This window comes from Cydia strobilella, chromosome 13, assembly GCF_947568885.1.
Source record: "Cydia strobilella chromosome 13, ilCydStro3.1, whole genome shotgun sequence".
Classification (NCBI taxonomy): domain Eukaryota; kingdom Metazoa; phylum Arthropoda; class Insecta; order Lepidoptera; family Tortricidae; genus Cydia; species Cydia strobilella.
This window is the reverse complement of record NC_086053.1, coordinates 14,077,038-14,097,000: the sequence shown is the minus strand read 5'-3', so window position 1 is coordinate 14,097,000 and position 19,963 is coordinate 14,077,038. Positions and strand designations below refer to the sequence as shown.

General features: G+C 36.1%; 1 protein-coding gene across 5 annotated transcripts in view; it reads right to left on the bottom strand.

Moving 5' to 3' along the window:
* The window catches only part of LOC134746779 (espin), a 132,529-nt gene that overhangs the window by 29,119 nt on the left and 83,447 nt on the right, over positions 1–19,963 (bottom strand). For 4 of the 5 annotated variants that reach the window (XM_063681319.1, XM_063681317.1, XM_063681316.1 and 1 more), the window contains 3 exons: positions 11,837–12,020; positions 5,330–5,512; positions 934–1,038 (listed from right to left, as the gene is read on the bottom strand). In XM_063681319.1, coding sequence (XP_063537389.1) covers positions 934–1,038; positions 5,330–5,512; positions 11,837–12,020 — 472 coding nt within the window. Of the gene's footprint in view, positions 1–933; positions 1,039–5,329; positions 5,513–11,836; positions 12,021–16,947; positions 17,073–19,963 lie in introns of those variants that run through there. The other variant, XM_063681318.1, reaches the window with a different exon arrangement.

Sequence of the window (19,963 nt, the reverse complement as noted above, 5' to 3'; positions counted from 1 at the left end):
AACGCAACTAGCTAAGCTGTAAACTTGAACAATCAACAGAATAAATAATAAATCTGTAATCGTAAATTTAACATTAAATGAACTGATTCGAATGTTAAACCACCATAAATACTTAAATCAGACTTAAATGCAAAGTTATGGGTACTTAAACTAATTAACAAGGATACGATCTGAATATGAAATACCATAGGAGTTTCTAATGATTTCAAGTTTTCACTAGCTTTCAAGTTTTTATCGTGAAATAAATACTAAACTGAGCACATTACTATAATATCCGCGAGTTTATTTGCAACGTTAATGATAATTCGCGATATTTGAAGTCGGTCTCAATGATCGGCGAGAGAAATATATAAAATGAATGTGTTTATTGTATATTGTTCGCGCTATTGTATTTGGGTGAATCAACTTATTCTTGTCACTCGTTGCCATGGTTACGTTCTTCTGGGTCACTCTTATAACCCCGACTTTATTGGTAATAAAATTAACCAAACATGCATTTTTGTGGTAGATATAAGGCCTTTCCACTGAGCTACCACTAATAAGCACGTTTGTGGACCGTTATACAACATTCCGTCAAACAAACGCTAATATTGTCCCCTGGCTGACGGGACATAATAACAACAAGAAATAGTTGATTCACCCATTTCAATGCGTCGTTTAATTAAGCCAGTGCTATTACTTATATTCAGTTACAGTAGAGTCCGTAAGTTATCACGTCAAATATGTCGCTCCTATACAATACGAGTACCACTGTCAGGTCAGTGCAAACTTAGCGAAGATGGACTCTGGAGTTGGACCAAGCTTGGTACTTTACAGTGTGTAAATGCCAAATTATTATGAGAATATGACATTTATATAATATATATAGTACTTTCACACTTTGCCATGTCAATGTGGTTGACGTAAACGGACTATAGTTCAATAAAGACTTACTCTGGCGTCTCCTGGGGTACACGCGCAGGAGTGGACCGCTTTGTATGTAGCCAACTGCTTGCTGTCAGCGCCCGCCGCGCCGGCCGCTACCAGTGCGTTGAGACACTGTCAAATAAGAAATTATAAACAGATTTATTTTATTATAATAAGTATTCAATAAACAATAAAGTTGTGAGTGGATTTCTTTTTTTCTCTTGAGATGTTAAAAGTTTATGATATGAGGTTTATCTAAAAATGTAAAATAAAAAATAAAAAAATTAACTGTTTATTTTTCATAAGGAACAAGAATTACAATATTCTTAACTCTAATCTTATATTTTTAAGATTATATGGGCTAAGGGATCTGAATTGTTCTTTACCAATTACATTTATAATTTGTGTTTGTGGCGGACCTCAGCCCATACAAAAAGTTGTTTTTTTTATTAGAGTTGATACATATTTTTGTAAAAAAACTGTCGGACTCACCCACCAAGAGTTCCGTACAAAATTAACTTATTTTTAATTTTTTACACATTTATAGTTTTCATATTTTTCCCTTTATTTGTAGTATAAAACGATTAGACGATATTACTTGCCAAATTTCATAGTTCTAGGTCAACGGGAGTGTCAAAATATACGTTTTTCGGAATAAACGGCCGTATCTGTTTTTACGTTAACTTAGAAATTTGATTTTTTTTTCCAGCTTCAAGGAACTGTAAACCTGAGTATATTATGGTTTTAATTTCAACTCGATAGCTCCACGCGTTCCCGAGATAAAGGATCGTGACAGACAGACGGACGGACGGACAACAAAGTGATGCTATAAGGGTTCTGTTTTTTTTTCTTTTAAGGTACGGGACCCTAAAATGTTAGAAATGGCCCAAAGGTGTGCGCAACAACAAGAAAAAAACGCTTAGCTCTTATTTTTAACACTTTTTTATTAGTCAATAAATAATAATTGAATACATTCGAAATTGTACAAAATCATCTTTATAAAAATAGCAATCTATAAACAGATTAAAGGATGACTCACGTTAGACCGGGCCGTGTCCGGGCCGGAGCTTCCGGCGCTTACTTTTCTATGACATGACAGGTGATCACGTGATGCTTTCCATAGAAAACGAAGCACCGGAAGCTCCGGTCCGGACACGGCCCGGTCTAACGTGAGTCATCCTTTATAGAAACTATGTTAGCATAGAGTTCTGTTACTGCCAAAATCCGTAGGTAATTTTATAATTATACCTACCTATTGAAACCTATCCCGATCCGGATGCACAGTATAACATTGAACTAACCATGCCTAAAACAATTCGTCACATTATACAGGATGGCTGATATCATTGTTCGCATTTACGCATATTATAGGCAAGGTTATTGACAGGGTCATACAATGTCATACATATCCCTATGTAATATTGTCTTCGGTTACCGCGATAGTTACTCATGAAATAATATTCCCATGTATCAAACTGAGGTCAAAGAAATATCTCCCAAATAGAATAGAATAGAATAGAATAATATTTATTCAGGCAACACATCATTATTACATTACAAAGATACATTAACAACAACAAGAAAAAAAAAAACAAAGGTGAAAAATACAAAACTAACAGATAAGGAAATAAAGCTTGAGTCGAAAGTATCCGTGTTGAATTTATAAGAGCTCATTTAATAACGATGGTAAGTGTAGCTACGATGTCACAGATAAACAGATGATACATGAAAATTATAACATACAGGATGAAATTTTAATCACTAGCCATACCCTGCGTCGCGTAGTGACTTTAGAGGTCATAACAACTGAACAACTTTTATTATGGGACCAATGTCGAAATCGCGAAAAACAATTTGGCTGTTTCATTCATTTCGGCTGATGTGATTCCCGCTGATTTCTATGGGACAGCCAAATTTTTTTTCGCCATTGGTCCCACAATAAAATTTGTTCTGACAAAATTTACCTATCTATTTATTTATTCAGGTAATAACAACACAATATCCTAATTATGAAACTTAATTATAAAAGTATCGTTATCGTCGTCACTAGTTCACTACGCAGAGTATGGCTAGTGTTGTTTTTTAAAAAACTAACGTTCCGCCCGCCATCGTTAATAGAGAATATTACGCGAAACTCTGCGTAGAGGGCGCCACTACCACAATCTGAGGGTCTATCGCGAAACAAGAAAGTCGAAATTTCGTTATCTAACATCTCTATCACTTACATATTCGAGCGATAAAGAGGCAGATAGCGAAATTTCGGATTCGCGTTTCCCGGTAGGTCCTCTGTAAACAAACCGCCTTGCTGCATCAATGTCATATTTTATTATCTCTGAAAACTTGACAAAAACTGTTAAAGGCACAGTTTGTTATTTGTATAAGTTACTCTATAGTTTACTAAATAAAGACGCTAGTGCTGCACTCTGGTGGCAGAACATTGCAGTAATATCCCCTATTAGATCATATGACGTTGGGCGCATTAAATACATGCCTCTATGTATCGACAAATCCACTAATTATATCCATGTTACGAGTACACTTTCAGTTCAATCAACTTACTTTTTCAAACAATTTTTGTTTCAAACTTTCAATTATTTAAAGACTAATAGGTACCTAACTTCACACACTATTAACACCTTTCGTTAAAAGATTAAATACCATGAGCAAACCAAAGCCTAAATTAATTTAATTACTCACACGACGCTATCTAGCAGAGTGTGACCGGTGAAAATGATACTTTCCAAACGTGATCTTGGCTTCATTGTTCCTGTGATCTGCCGTTGACTGCCTCATTTAGTCACCGCTTTATATATAAAGCGATTACGAAGATATTTGATCACTTCACTGAGCTTTATTTAACTTGTGAAATAACTCATTTCTTTTAGTTATGCTGATTGGGTTGTTTTCGAGCTATTGGAAAAAAATCACTCCTACCACTAGATACTCATTATAATTTAGAATTAGTAGGGGAGAGAGCCTACTAGGTTTCTCGGATATGAATCTTAAGGAGTTCAGAACAAAAACTAGTCCTGGACATATGGGTTAAGCTGGAGCCGCACCTGGTGCATTTTGTATTTTTTTTATTTTTAGGAAGTTGTAATCTCGATCTCGACACATCATCATATATTAAGAGTACCTAAGACTCTTGTCGGTGGAGTAATTTCCATGTTTGGAGGTCCTCTGCCTTCTTGTTGACAGACTGATAAATTGATATGATACGATAAATTAATACAATATTAATTGTCGTCACAATGCAAGTTTTAATTCTTTTGTGGTGAGCGTTCCGACTGAACGTCTAGCGACCTTCAACAAGGAGGAGTTTTGGCCGAAGGGTGTCAAGTTCCGGCGGTTCCGCGGCCAGTTCCCTGGCACTCCGGGGTTGCGTAATGTAACGCAACCATGATGTTTTTTGCAGTTTTTAGTTTTAAAATAATATATTGCTTGTAATATGTATGCTATCTATATGCCACTAGTTGCCTGAAATAAAGTTATATCATTTCATTTTACACCATTTTTAAAGTACGATTCAAAAAATAGTATTAGGTATACGTTTAACATGTGTATCTGTGTGTCTGTCTGTATCGTCATAGATCCCAAAAAGATGAACTGCTTTGAGTATGAAAGTGCTAATGTGTAGGTAGTGACCAGTCGCCTTAAATATTATGCTCCATCTAGGTAAATGATCTGTGTCTACGGCCATTGACGGCAAATGACGGCAAGTATTGTGGACAATGTGGTGTCAATGATTCCGATGCTTAGGGCGTAAATGCCGAGTAAAGTTTATGATGACATTCTATTGTTTTTGCGTGACATATATTTAGGTTATAAAACATTTGAGACTCCACAATCTAGTGAAGGATAACTATACTTAAGGGCTTATTACACTTTGCTAAATTTAGTGACTAACAAGAGGGACGCCGCTATACGTGAGACGCGATAAGAGATACATCCTATAGTTTTTCACGTATAGCGGCGTCCCTCTTGTTAGTCACTAAATTAGGATAGTGTAATAAGCTCTTTACATCTAAATGATGCTTTTCGGCTGCGCCATTAATAGGACTTTTCCCATGTCTGTCCAGACAAGATGTAGTCTAACCCCGTGTCTCGATAGCCAGAGCAGACTGTAGTCAGATGTCCACGTGAAGCAGCGAAGTGGAGAGGCATCGCGTCATCCTCTTCACACGCGTATAAATCTCCTCAATCTAGAGAGCGAAGAGCGATGGCTATACTTACATCTAAATTATGATTTTCTGCAGCATCATTAATAGGACTTTTTCATGTCTGTCCAGATGTAGTCTAACTCCGTGTCTTAATAGCCAGCGGACTGTAGTTAGATGTCCACGTGAAGCAGTGGAGAGGCATCGGGCCATCCTCTTCACACGCGTATAAATCTCAATCTAGAGAGAGATAGGTATATACTTACATCTAAATGATGGTTTTCTGCCGCATCATTAATAGGGCTCTTCCCATGTCTGTCCAGGTGTAGTCTAGCCCCGTGTCTCAGAAGCCAGCGGACTGTAGTGAGATGTCCTCGTGATGCGGCGAAGTGGAGGGGCGTAGCACCGTCTCCGTCGCGCGCGTTGGGGTCTACGCCTCGCTCCACGATCTAGAAAGAGAAAGAATTTGAAATAGTATATTGTGCAATAAGGTAGTAATGAGCAAAATCAATGAGGAGAGCCAATAGAAAGCCGATGCGCGGAGCGCAAAGGATTTTTATAACTCGGGCTTACAGTTTTAATACCTCCTGCGTTACACAAAATGTTTTTTACATCACCAATTCGAAAAAGGGGTTTTTCTTCCCTGCTAGGAGGGATCAAAGTGGCACTTTTCTTCCCTGCTAGGAGGGATCAAAGTAACACTTTTCTGTTCTAGGACACTATTTTAAAAAAATTGCACATTATTTTTTCAGGTTAAATAATATTTTTAAACATGATAGTTACCTCATAGGTGATGTGAAAAGCAGTATGTGTCACATGGTAGCAAAATTATTTCCATCTTAGGCGTAACACACTTGAATCCCTCACTACACTCAGGATTCTACTTTAGAATCCCTCGTTACTCTCGGGATTCTATTATAGAATCCTTCGCTTCGTTTAGGATTTAATGTACGCCCTCGCCGTAAATATGTCATTTTGCTCACTTGTAACACAATCTACTATTTCATCACGCTCGCAAAGAAAAATAAAGTTTTAAGCCAGAAATGTAGATATCGGTCGCCGTTTTACAGATATCGGCCGCCATTTTGTTTATTGTTTGACGTTAACGTTAAAGCATGAGAGCCACTCGGCATACAGTCACGATTGAAAAATATGTAGAAAATATTTCAACGGCTTTTACATTAAACAAATTTAACAGTAATCTACTCGTACCTATCTATCTGTCACGCGCTCTTATTATCACAACAACAACAGTAAGTTAGAAGTTTTTTAAGCATCTGCCCACGATTATTGTATTCTTTATATTCCTATGTAATTGGCTAGATCAGTGGTTCGTTAACTATGCGTCGTGACACTCGTGACGCCCTGAGGCGGCGCGGCGTCGACTCAGGCGGGTCGGAACCCGCGGTATTCCGGTAAACTTCCCCGGCTCTACAAAATGTGCACTACAAAAAAGTTTGGGAACCCCTGGATAAAGGTACATGTTATCAGTTGGTGGTGTGCTTCTGTTGCTGGCTGTACATTTTTAGGGTTTCGTAGTCACCTAGAAACCCTTATAGTTTCGCCATGCCTGTATGTCTGTCCGAGGCTTTGTTTTATTATTTTTTGCTTTGTCCGAATAGTGTGTAGTATCGTAGGATACGTCTTTCAAAATGAATTAGGGTCTCCAAAAACTATTTTTTGATATAGTCAATATTTTCGGAAATAATCGCTCCGAAACATATATATAAAAACATATATGTGTGTCGTCGTCGTCCGTCGTCCGTCCCCCCTTTCTAGTTTTTGAACCATGGGTCCAAAAAATATGAATAAAATCGTGACACAAAAGCTTAATAAATACTTTCAATGAAAACTATAGTGAACATGATCGGTCCAGTAGTTTGGAGTTAACACTGAGCATGGCCCGACATGATCGGCCAAGAGCAACAAGTGGTGCATGTATGAAATGATATTTACATAAGACTCAATAGCATATTCAACTTCTTAAAAAACGGAAATCGATTCAATCGATAATGTGCGTTTCGTGCTTTTATGAAATCGATAATTAATATCTTAAAACGTAGTGTCCATTCTGTTTTAATTGTGGGATCGGAAGAGAAAGTATTAATTGTTGTTTTCTTAAACGCATTGCACTAAATTGGTTTTGAATTAACCGAAGTAATTAAGAAATATTGAAAATAAATACTATTAATATTTATGAAAGTTGGTTTAAAGATTGGTAAATTAGTCTGCTTACAAACAATCAAAACAAATAAAGGATGACTCACGTTAGACCGGGCCGTGACCGGGCCGGAGCTTCCGGCGCTTATTTTTCTATGACATGACAGGTGATCACGTGATGCTTTCCATAGAAAACGAAGCGCCGGAAGCTCCGGTCCGGTCACGGCCCGGTCTAACGTGAGTCATCCTTAAAGGGTAGGTATACTAAATAATCTTTATATGATACTGCACGTATAGCACAAGTGCGCAGCGACACTACTAATATGACAGTTTTGAATGATTCACAGTTAGTTTCACTAGACTTAGATCAATCGGGATCACGAAAGAAAAATCGAAAGGTAATTACGGTCCATATCCCGGTCGATATATACAGGGGGGCTACAAAATAAGTGCATTCCTCTTGCCAGGGAGGTTATGGGATTATACTGAGCAACTTTTACTATTGGACCAACCACGAAATTCATTCAAGACTATAGGCCTATATTTAAGCACCAACCTTTTTTTAATTAGTACGGTTAAAAAGAAAATGATAATCATGTCGCGGCGCTTTGTGCTACGAGTGCAGAAATTAAACCCCAAATCAAATTAACTCTCGCTATTTTTCAACAACTTCGTTGTTAATAGTACATGCCAAGCATGAAGGGCTTTGGGAATAAAATATCATTAATACATAAATTAAGTCATAACGGAATGCCGTCCCGCCCCTTTCCTTAGCGATTATACCTACATAGAATCTGTTATCAAATAATATATTTTAACTACACCAATGTGTGTCCACGCCCTATATACTCTAAAATTAAGCTAAAATAACGTGGAAAACGTGAAAGTTTAAATCAAAATTACTAATATACTCAACACGAGACTGTAACCCAGTTAGCAAAGCTGCAATTGGTAGTTATCGACGGAGTCAGTTTCATTCGGCGACCGGCGTCTGCAGGCAGCAATGATCTCTTAACGACTTTATATCACTTATAAACTGTTATATTATACTGCATGAAACAGTAAACAAATGTTGGAGATAATATCGTGTAAGAGTACGAAGTAGACCACAATTAACACTGGCAGCACATCAATTACTTCGTGAAGTTATCACTTGCGACTAGCAATGTGCCTAATGTGCCAATATTATAGAATTTTCAAAAATTGCAGTTCTTTTTACAGTTAGTTTCGATTTCTATCACACTTGAAGTAGACGCTAATGAGTGTCGTCAATAAATATTAATCCCTCATCTGAACGGGATTGTTTTAATTCTTTAATGTTTGCTAAGAAAATAAAAATGCCAATATTGTAAAACAAAAAAGTTAGATCACGATGAGATACAAAGTTGAGTGCCGTAAAACTGACTGTCTAAAGGACACTTGCATCACCCCACTAACCCGGGGTTAACCCAGTGTCAAATTGTACTGGTAACCATGGTAACTCCAGGTTTAACCAGTTACCCCGGGTTAGTGAGATGGTGCAAGTGGCCCTAAGAGAAAAAAATGTAGACAATTTATAGTATTATTATGGTCAAATAAGAAAGCAATGTTACGCATTAAAAACTAGCCTGCAGTTGCTAAAGGCTATATCCAGGCTATAAACAAAACCTGTCTAACTTTCAATGACTAAAACTGCCTCAAATGATATGGATGAAAGTTCTGTTTACTCTTAAGGTTTGAAAGCTGGTATTAACCTTATTGACAATTACCAATCATTGGTAACTAGAAAGATTAGTTTAAGAGGATACGGGAGCTGAGATTTAAATTTTTTAGGTGAATATATCCGTCTCGCTAACGGAAACGGCAGCAGCAGGGAAACTTTTGTCAGTCGTCAGGGGGCGCAAATTTGGTGACTGCCCCGGGCGCCATATCCTCTAGCTACGCCCCTGGTAACAAAATTTTGAGATCTAAATGGTAATGCTGTGTCGGTTTGCTTTTAAGGCTAATTAATGGCAGTTTTGAATACCATGGTTCTCTTTGCAGCCTAGTAATTAGGCCGTTTTTGCGAATATTTGAAGTGCTCTAGCGCCTAAAAAAACAAAAATATCAAAAAAAGCAAAACAGTAACGACGCAGATATTAGTAATAATAAACTGTGTTGAAAAAATCATTGGTCTTCCTTCAAAAACCACGGAGGAAACAGTACTGTTGCCTCTTAAGTTTTTAGTATAAGACGAAGTTAAGAGTCACAAGAACTCAAGGCAAAAAGCCCCCATACAATCAAAGTTACGCTCTCATTTTACAACGACATGTTGAAATAATATGAAACTTATCATGAACTTATGAAAACTGTAACAAATATATATACACGGTGGCTAAAAAATAAGTGCATTCCCGTTGCCAGGGAATTTAGTTTGGGATTATATTGAGCAACTTTTACTATGAGACCAACCCCGAAATCGCGAAAAAAAATTTGGCTGGTTCATACATTTTCGCTGGTCCATTTTATAAAATGTAAATTTTCTCAAAGCCTCGGACAGACAGACATGGCGAAACTATAAGGACTACGAAACCCTAATGTTATGGTGCCCAGAAGACTCGCAGCGTTACCTCTTAGGATGGCCAGACTTAGTCCCTGGCCGAAGTAGCTGCCAGCCCTCTGGCCACTAGATGAATAGGTACATGGTGCATTCCACGAGAATGTCCCTTACGAAACGTCGTTCTTCTAATAGTTCTAAAAAGGCTGCGAAAATGATATTGGGTCTCGTAATATTAAATGACTGCTAACAAATTGGCAGTATATTCTCGAGCTTTACGAATTTGATTGAATTAGCTGCCATACAAGGCAAAAGCATTTCGTAAGGGACATTCTTGTGGAATGCCCCACCTACATAAAACTGTTAAAGTACCTTATCGAGAAAAAGCAATGCAAAATAAGAATGTAAAAAAAACATTTTTATAAACCCAGTGCTTAGGAAAATAGAAAGTAAAGTAACTAAATGGCAAAAGCATGGCAGATTGAAGCACGCAATGCACATGCACCTTCCACATAACCTGAGCACAAATTGAGTTGCAATATTATACTAATCATCAAGAAACAGAATTCCTTTAAAATAAATATTATATTAATCAGCAAGAAACCGAACTGAGTTATCATTATAATCAATTTCTAAGGCACGCGTGTAGGAAATGCGAAGGAAAGTTTTCAATTTGCATCACATCACGCGTTGACAGTTAGACGTGCGGCCCGATTCGAACAATTCTTATAAGATGTCACAGCGATACGATACCGATCTGACGTTTTTGGTTGAATAAAATCACTTTTGACACTAACAGATCAGTATCGTATCGCTGTGACATCTTATAAGGATTGTTCGAATCGGGCCGGTGGTTACAAATGTTACAATGAGTTCCGAGAGATCGATCTGTCGGTCGGTGAACTTGCCATACTTTTATGAGTTTTACGTAACGTAACTGTGATTTTTCTATGGTAACTATTTATCAATCACACATCGCTGAGTTTGAAGTATTTAGCACTTGATTATCAACATACTAGTGATGCAACAACTTATCAAAGTAGATAAATCTTAGAATACTTTTTATTGGCACACCTCAGTAAAAGGTTTAGTTCCCGATTCGCCGGATTCTTGTTTCGCCGGATGCCTGTTTCGCCGGATTCACTTTAGGACGCCACAATCCGACGAAACAAGAATCCGGCGAATCGGAAACTAATCAGTAAAAGATACAATTTTACGAAAAACAATTGATTACAGATAGAGACACTGAGACAGACAACAGACGATGTTGTCGCTAAAAGGCAATCTCTTTTTTACAAATATTTATCTTTTAACTTTTGCAAGATTTTTTTTGTAATATATCAGAAAATAACTGACTAAGCTAAATAAATGCTACATTTCTATACCGTCATTAAAAATATTTCTTCCGAGATTGATCGATCTCTCGGTCGGTGAACTTGCTACAGGTTTACGTAAGACTGAGTAACTTTGTATGACTGTTCTGAAGAGCAAAAAGTGTTGGATATGGGTACGTTTCACTTAATTGCCAGTATTTGTACTTCTAATACAAACACACTTACCCTACGGAAATAGGTTTGCAATTTATAGAGCAACGAAATCCCTGTAGTTAGTGTGCTATCATTATTAATTAAGCCGGTCGTCGGTTGGACGTCACCTGGCACTACTTTTTCCCTAATTAAAATGCCTGGCAATGTATTATTCGAATTAAATATATAATTAGCTATTATATCACACCAAACTCTGAGGTCTATGCACACCTTCAATTGATTTTACAACCCCTTTGGTGCCCATCAATCATTATGCCCGAATTAATTAATAATGATAGTATGGCACACTAACTAGAGGGGTTTCGTTGCTCTATAAATGGCAAACCTATTTTCGTAGCTAGCTCTCCGTCTAGAACTGTCATCGTTAAAGAGTTCGCAGAATTTTATTGTATTGAAAGTTTCGTAGTAAACTGCCGCGGCGCGCCGGGTGACGTTGTTCAGTCTGTCAAGTGCGGGTGGTGTAACTGGCACTTAGGGTCTCTCTTTAATCGGATAAATACATTTTTTTCACGTAGACAGTTAAAACGAAATCCTAATAAAATAGTACTTACCATCCATTTAACGCAGTCTAAGCACCCAGTCTGCGCGGCAGCGTGAATAGGCAGCATCCCATCTCTGGCGCGCGCGTCCAGCCGACCCCCCGCTTCCAGTACTAAGTACTTTAGTACGGCTAAGTGACCCTCTTGTGCGGCTAAGTATACTGGTGTGACGTCATTGTCCATCGCTGTGTTGGCACTGTAAAAGAAAACGGCTGTTAGTTTACAAATTCTACAGGATTCTACACAAACGGGACTTTGAAACTTCGTCAGATTATCAATAACAATAAGCTCACAAATAAGAACACGTTAACTGATGAGATGACTAATTCTTATCTCCGAAGGGTAGACCTAAAATTTTCATACATTTCACGATCCTTCCATTTCGTTACCGTCATACAAAGTCTATGAAAAATAGTAACGGAATGGAAATTAAAATCTTGAGATTTTTTTTCTCTTATTAGGATCGAAAGAGCTCCTGCTTGAGTAGAAATAGCGTACAAATTACCAAAAATAATTTATTCATTTATCACAATAATATAACCAAATATCACATCATATAAAATTACCAAATCTGTAAAAAATTTAGTGTACAGTACAACTTTAAATAAAATGGCCCAGGTACACGATAGATTGATGATGATGACTGTGCATTTAAAGCAGGAACCCGGTTTCCTGTAACTTTTCTTTCCTGAGAGAGTAGAGATATAACATTACGAGTATAACGTTTCCTCGTAACGGGTATACATGATTGACATGTCACGATACCGCTATTAAACATATTGATAGAAACTTCTCTAATACAGTAGTACTATAATAGAAAAGTCAAGAAATGTTAATAGGTACTTTATACGTATAAAACGGTACGTAACTAAATAGTTGTACTGAACTTAAAAACGTACACAATTAAGAATGAAAGTAGAGTCTTCCTACTAAATTAAACAAAAGATAGTTATCTCACGATAAAGGATTGAATGAATAAGTATTAGGTAAGTATCATCGACCTATAGAAATAATTCACAAATTATACAATGAACAAATAGCCAATAAGCAAGCACGCATTAGTTTAATTATGCTCGTGGGATAATAGGACAATTGTTCAAATAAATGCGCCGAATATTATTCCATAACAAATAGTCATAAGAACAGTAATAATGTTACTAAGATATGTTACATTTTCTTTAATAAGGTTAAGAAGGCGGATATTAGTGTGGAATATTAATGTTTCAACTTGACAGATTGAGTTTTGATTCGTCGATTAAATATGCGCGTCATTGTTACGCGAATATGCTTAAATATGGTTTATGTACGTATGTAATAATGTTGTTGCTATAAAAAGGTCATATTCACTGCGAATGTACCAACCTACCTTGTGAATAATTAGCGCCATCGACAATAAGGTCCCTTTTCATAGAAAATGCCACAAATATGTATTATCATCCTATGGGGCTCCATACAAAACAATTGGCAGTTGAATTTATTTTTTATTTATTGCATTTGGAAGCAATGGTAAAACGAATAGGGCTGAATTTCTTTTATTTTGAAATCGAACGAAACAAAAGAAAAGCAACTGTTCCAATTGAAAATGGTTTAAATTACATTGAAGTGATTAGAACCATGGGTAGGACCGTCGGCCTTATTAGGTTATAAAAAGTGTTTCAGAAGAATTTACCAGGAAAAGGGCGGCGTACCTATTACCGCTATACACTAAAAAGTCTTGTGGTAAACATAACTTTTTTTAAATTAGTTACTGGAACATACCTGTAATAATAAATAGGACTTGCTTGTTTAAGTAAATAATTATAAATATGTTATATATTTTAAATAACCGAGATGGTTTGAATAATAATATGAATGTTTCGGGACAAACTGCCGAATTCATCACAAGAGCAGATGATTCAAGGGAACTTACGGAGCGACCGTTCTGTCGCCAAAATGTGTTTAGTTTCAAGTTTATGAAATTTTTAATATGTTAATCTATATAAGAACGTTATTAACATAATTATACAATATTATAAAAACTTAAATAACATAATAATTATAAACTAATAATATATATCAAACTACCATTAAAATAAACTAACTAAAACTAAAAAAAACCTAACTTAAAAATAAGTACTAAAAACTAAAAACTTACAACTAAACCGGGACCCTTGGGCAGGGTTCCCAACACGCAGGCAGCATTCCCGCGCTGTATTGCAATGGCAATCCTTTGTGCGAGAAAGCTGCCCGCGCGAGGGTCGCCCGTTGCCTCCCTCCATCTACCTATATATAAGGCATTTGTAATATGGGCCTTATTGGCTGATTTAAATTTCTAAAATAAATAAATAATCAAACCATCCGTCGTGCGCTGTTTCTCTACGACTAATAAATCGAATATTCTTTTGAATATTCTCAGTCCAATTTAAACAAGCTTTTAAGGTGTCGAGCAATTATCATTAAGCAGTCAACTAATATTTATGTCTCATGACTCTCATGAGTACCCAGTTTTGGTTTCAAGTTAAAATGTACATTATTCATACAATGTATCTTCTGCAAACGTAATTTTAACATTTATTTATTTTAGGTATCCGATTAGACATTTCTGTTCTTTAATTTTAATATGGACTGAAATAATTAACGATGCCATAAAAGTAAAACAAAGATTTAGTTGGTAATTAACAACGTGACAAGAGTTGAGTGAGTTACGAATAAGTGGTTGAAACGAGTTTTATGAGAGTTTAAACTAAAGTCATTGCTTATTATTGAGCTTTGCGCTGTCTTTAACAAATAATGTATATAGGTAATATTCAAAACAAACCACATTATTACATATGTATAGGTAGGACCGTGGGTGTAGGTACACATTATTAAGATTTTAGTCCCTGCACAAAACCATTGTATTTAAATATGGATAAATGATTTTTTTTTATTTGCATTAATTATTTTTATGATTTTGACCCATGTTCTTTCACTGATATGCGTTAAAATTATAAATAACAAACGAAACCGTCAACGCCCTCTATACGAGTGTAGGCCAAAACTAGTGGCGCCCTCTGATCGAGAATCAAATTTTCGTGATTTTCGAGGCACGTTTTTTCCTTAGACTGTATCCATCTATTACGGAGTTATATCTATCTTTGACAAAACTCTTATTAACGGACTTGGTTTACCCAATATCCTGGTAGATGGCTCTGTTACAACCGGCGAAAATTTATCCTACATCCGCGAATGTTCGTCTTAGAATCCATACGTTGTTACATTTTTTTGATGGAGATTTTTGTGGCGATCTGGAGATAGTTTAGCTTGAATAAACATACATCTGTTATTTAAACTCTGTATTAGTTTCTTGCTTCCCCTTCGAGACCTTTGTGCAAAATTATACTGTCCCATAATCGATTAAATCACTAAAAGTACCTACGTTCATTCGGTGATTAAATAAATAAAAAAGCACTTGCATTTTTTATTATATGTTATTTACTAGTGACCAGAATTTAAAATGAGATGTTAACTACACGCAAGGCTAACTACTAAATAGATACATACCTATATGCAAATTATTTGCTTGCAATCAATTTAATCGGAGTGGTACAAATTAGCGATAAAATAAATTGGCGTTCTATTGCCACCACTGTGTGGGTGTGAATTTCTTCATTATAAGCAAATTATACGGCACTTTTCTTCCGCGCCTCAAAATCTAGATCAAAACCTTTATTACCGCGACTTAATCTAGATTCCTATGTAACCGCGACAATATAGTCAAACTGTCAATCAAGTTTAAGTCTTCTTACCTAAACAGTAGGGTCGATATTTGAAATAGTTCATCTCAATCTGTCCAAGTACCTATCGATGGATCACGTTTCACTTTTCTTCACACAGAAGTGTAACGGCGGGGTCACAAGTGTTATCCAACGGATACAAGTGTCTTTCGTTATGTAACCGCTGTTTTATTTGTCTGTGACATGGGATTAGAGATTCTGATGTTTGGTTATTGTTTAAAGTTGCGGTGTTAAGAGTCCACAGCTAGCTCGGCCGAATTTCACCTTCCCGTACAAACGGTTTCGTTCTCATTTTAAAACTACGTGTTGGATTGTAATGAAACTTTGCACATACAATGTCATGAGGTATATCTAGGTCTGTAATAAGTTTGTATATCTCTAGTATATAAAACAAACGAAATAGAGCTAAAACAAGTTTTGTATGAAAAACTTAAATTCTCTGTATGTTTTTAACTGTGGTATCTGAAGCACTAACAGCGTGTGGCATCTGAGGTACATAAACTTATAAAACTTTCGCGTTTTGAACACATATTATATCACAGTTAATAAAATCGAGATTTGTGTGACTACCCGACGAATAGTCACACAAATCTATATTTTTACATTTTGCTGGGATGTCAGTTAGCCGCGACCATGACCAGTGAAACCTGTGTCGAAACGTTGGTAAATAAAGGTAACAAAACAAATTCGCGATAAACCCGATTGTAAATGTGATTTAATATGCATAAACTTATTAATTATTACAGGACTAGATATACCTTATCCTATTGTAAGTACAAAGTTTCAGCGCAATCTAGCTAGTCGTTTTAAAATGAGAGCGGAACTACGTTTGTATAGAGAACCGAGCTTGCTAGGGACTTGATATTTGCTAGTGAAATATAAATACTGTCTAATATTGTTTGCAATAGTCAAATATAGTCAAAAATTCACGTTTGACAATTCAGTTAGCGACAGCGCCATCTTCTTCAGCCGTCAAACTCGGAAGTACGTTTTTTTTGTGTTTACCTATCTCATTACCCAATACAATCAATAAATCTTTCTTGTATTATTGAAATTCAGTCGTGTAATGAAGAGAAAAATATTTTAACTTTTTTTACCATATCAGTGGCAAACAAGTCAGATAGTAAGAGGTTACCATAGCTTATGAACGCCTGAAACTTTATACGTACAAATAAATAGGTTTCTGTCTCTCATCGACTCCATCTACTTATTAGACACATGTCATACATTTTAATTAACGATGTAAAGATATCTGAAACAAGCGTTTAGTTTAGTCTCGCAACTAAACCTTAGTAAAATTGACAAACTTAGCAAATAAATGTTTGTTTATTTGTAATTAAAGTCTTCCTTTCAGAATAACACCCTTACCGTTCCCTCCCGCTGTAAGTCCCCGCTTTCATTTTCACATATCGTTTATTTTTCTTCTTCTTCCCAAACAGCTTACTAGTCACCCTGTTATACGGCTGATTATTATTTAACGTCATCTTCAATCACATAAAAAAACGTTAAATTTAGAATAACCGTTATTTTTAAAAATACACGCCACTAACACAACGCGTTTAAAAAGAAAACTTTTTGGAATTTCGAAAATCGAACGCTGCAGTCAAGCGCGGCTGCCAGCGGCAAAGGCCTTACTGAGCTTATGGCTGCATTTTCTCGCGAAAATGGCGAAAGTGCTTGTAAGCGTTCCCATATGTAAGTTTAATGACATAACCTGATTGTCTTTGGGTTTGTTGATCTTTGTCAACGGTTTGATTTAAATGAAATTGTGCTATTTATAGAGTTATTGAATAGGTGATGTTTTAGGGGAAGTAAACGAAGGAAAAGAAATCACTCCGCCGAGAATAGGTGAAATAAGTTTTTTGAAATTACTAATTACTAAGAAACAAGATTGTTAATTAGTAATTCATCGTTTGTAGTATATGCTTAATATGTATGTAGTATTTCAAATGTTATTGGCGAGCAATTAAGAATATTTGTATTGTATTGTACCTATTGTATTGTTTATATAGGTACCAGCTACACCCGATTTCATAAGATTAAGTATAGTTTGTCAAAGGACTGTCTCATTTCAAACATAGACAGAGAGAATCTTCGTCTTACACTAGTACTAGCACCCAAAAGAAAAGGAATGAGTATAGTTTTTTTGTCCTGTATTTACTGACAATTTGGTATGACCAACTATAAATCAATCTCACTAATGTATATTAAATATATATATATATATACATATAAGGGGACTTGCCAAGCGGACCCCAGGCTCCCATGAGCCGTGGCAAAATGCCGGGATAACGCGAGGAAGATGATGATATAAGGGGACTGCAGATAATCTTCAAAAGTTTTATTTCAGTAAAATTTATAGGGTCATAAGACTCAGAAGCCTTAGTTATTTTTTTAGAATTTGGATCTTTGCCATTTTTAATAAAACATCAAATTAAATATTAGAATAAAGCCTTTATAAGGGCCTCTGTGGTTGAGGAGGATAGTAAAATACTTAATAACGTAATAAAATGTTTTTTTCTACTTATAGGTTTTAGCAATCCGGCTCGAAGGACCGAATTTCTTTCCCAGGTTCACTTTTTTTTCTTAAATCCAAACAGTTACGTAATTACTAGTAACAAGAACTATCCTAAATATTTCTTTCGTTCACACCACCTCAGCTATCATGTCTCGTCATGTCACGGTATGACATGGCTGTTTTATGATTCTAACACTTTCGCTTCACACTTACAAATTTATGTCTGCCGCTGATTGCGGCGCCACGATTAAATACTTCAAAATGTTAATATGCAAAATCGTTCATTCCACATTTCCTTACCCGCATTTATAACTTTGTATTTCACATTTGGCCAGTTTATCTTGGTACGGGCGACGAATAGTGTCGGTAAAAACACAGAGGTCTATATATTTTGGACTATTGTAAAATAATTTCATTGTTATGTTATGGATGGTGTATGTGAGGTAATAAAGAGTCAAATTAAGCATAGCGTAAATTACTATTAAACTGTCATTAATTTTAAAGACTTAAAATAGTGCAGGGATTTAGTTAAAGGTAATGACGAATCAAAAAATGTAGGTAATAAAGTAAAATGTAGCTAGTAAAATGTTTATCTATCGTGACATTTAGCAAATATTTTTCCTTGCTTTTGTAACGTTTTCTTAGAAAATTTCTAAAACAGAAAGAAAATTGTTTGGCAATAGTGTTTTTGTGTACATGTTGCACAATAATTAGGTATTAATTTTATTTTTTATTTAAAAAAATAATAATTTTGTATTAAGCAGAAACCTCTGTAAACGATGCTAACAATAATTATTTTTAAAATTATTGTTAGACATATTTAGCGATCAAGAGCAGTCTATGTTTACCTATGGTCCCACAACTTAAGTTTGCTACTCCCGGTACAGAGTTTGTATGGCGAGAACCGGGAATTCCCGGTTCCGGTACTGTATTTGTATAAAAAACCAGTACCGTAAGCACTCCCTAATAGCTGGCTGACAGGCTGATGATGCTCCATACGTAAGTTATTTACATCAATTCTTTAGGTTCGCATGGATACTAGAAATTGACCTATCAAGGTCGCAATTGTTCGATCAGAGAAACGCGCCGACAATATTATAACCGTTGCGTTTTTGCCTCGTTTTCCCAGCGTTTCTACTCGTCAATAGATGGCGCCACAAAAACTCGCTCGTGTATTGTTTAAAACGCAGTAAAAACAGTAGGTCATCAATGGGTGATACAATTTATAGCTATGCATCCGGAAATCTGATTTAGTTTATTACTTCATTTACTAGCGAGTAGCAACCCGCCTTGGTTTCGCACGGGTGAACAAAATCTTAACTAATAATACGCTTACCTAAACCCTAAACCTCAAGAATCACTCTTTTGAAAGGTCAATCCGTTCCATACACACAGACAGCCGCGGCGGGTGAATATGTTTTATAAGGTCTACTTACTAATTTGTTTGTTCGGCAAATACTTTTACCTGAATTAGAGTTTTTGTAAGCGTAACTACATTTTATGCAAAAAGTTTTGTGCCATCAGCAAACCATTTTTCCGCGTCCGCGGGACTCCAGGAGTTAAATAACACTAATCCCTTATCCCTTCTAATACTCGTATTATTAATGCAAAACTCTGTCTGTCTATTACTTCTTCACGCTAAGCCGACGCCCCTCTAACTGCTAAACCGATTTAGAAGAGATTTGTTATGGAAATTGTTTGAGCCCCGGGCCGGGACGGGAAGGACATACGTTTATATTTATATCAATCATCATCATCATCATACCACACAGACGAAGTCGCGAGCAGAAGGTAGTTATCTATATACCAACAACATGTAGGTACTAAATTATACTTCATTTTTTTACATTAGAAAATAAACTACAC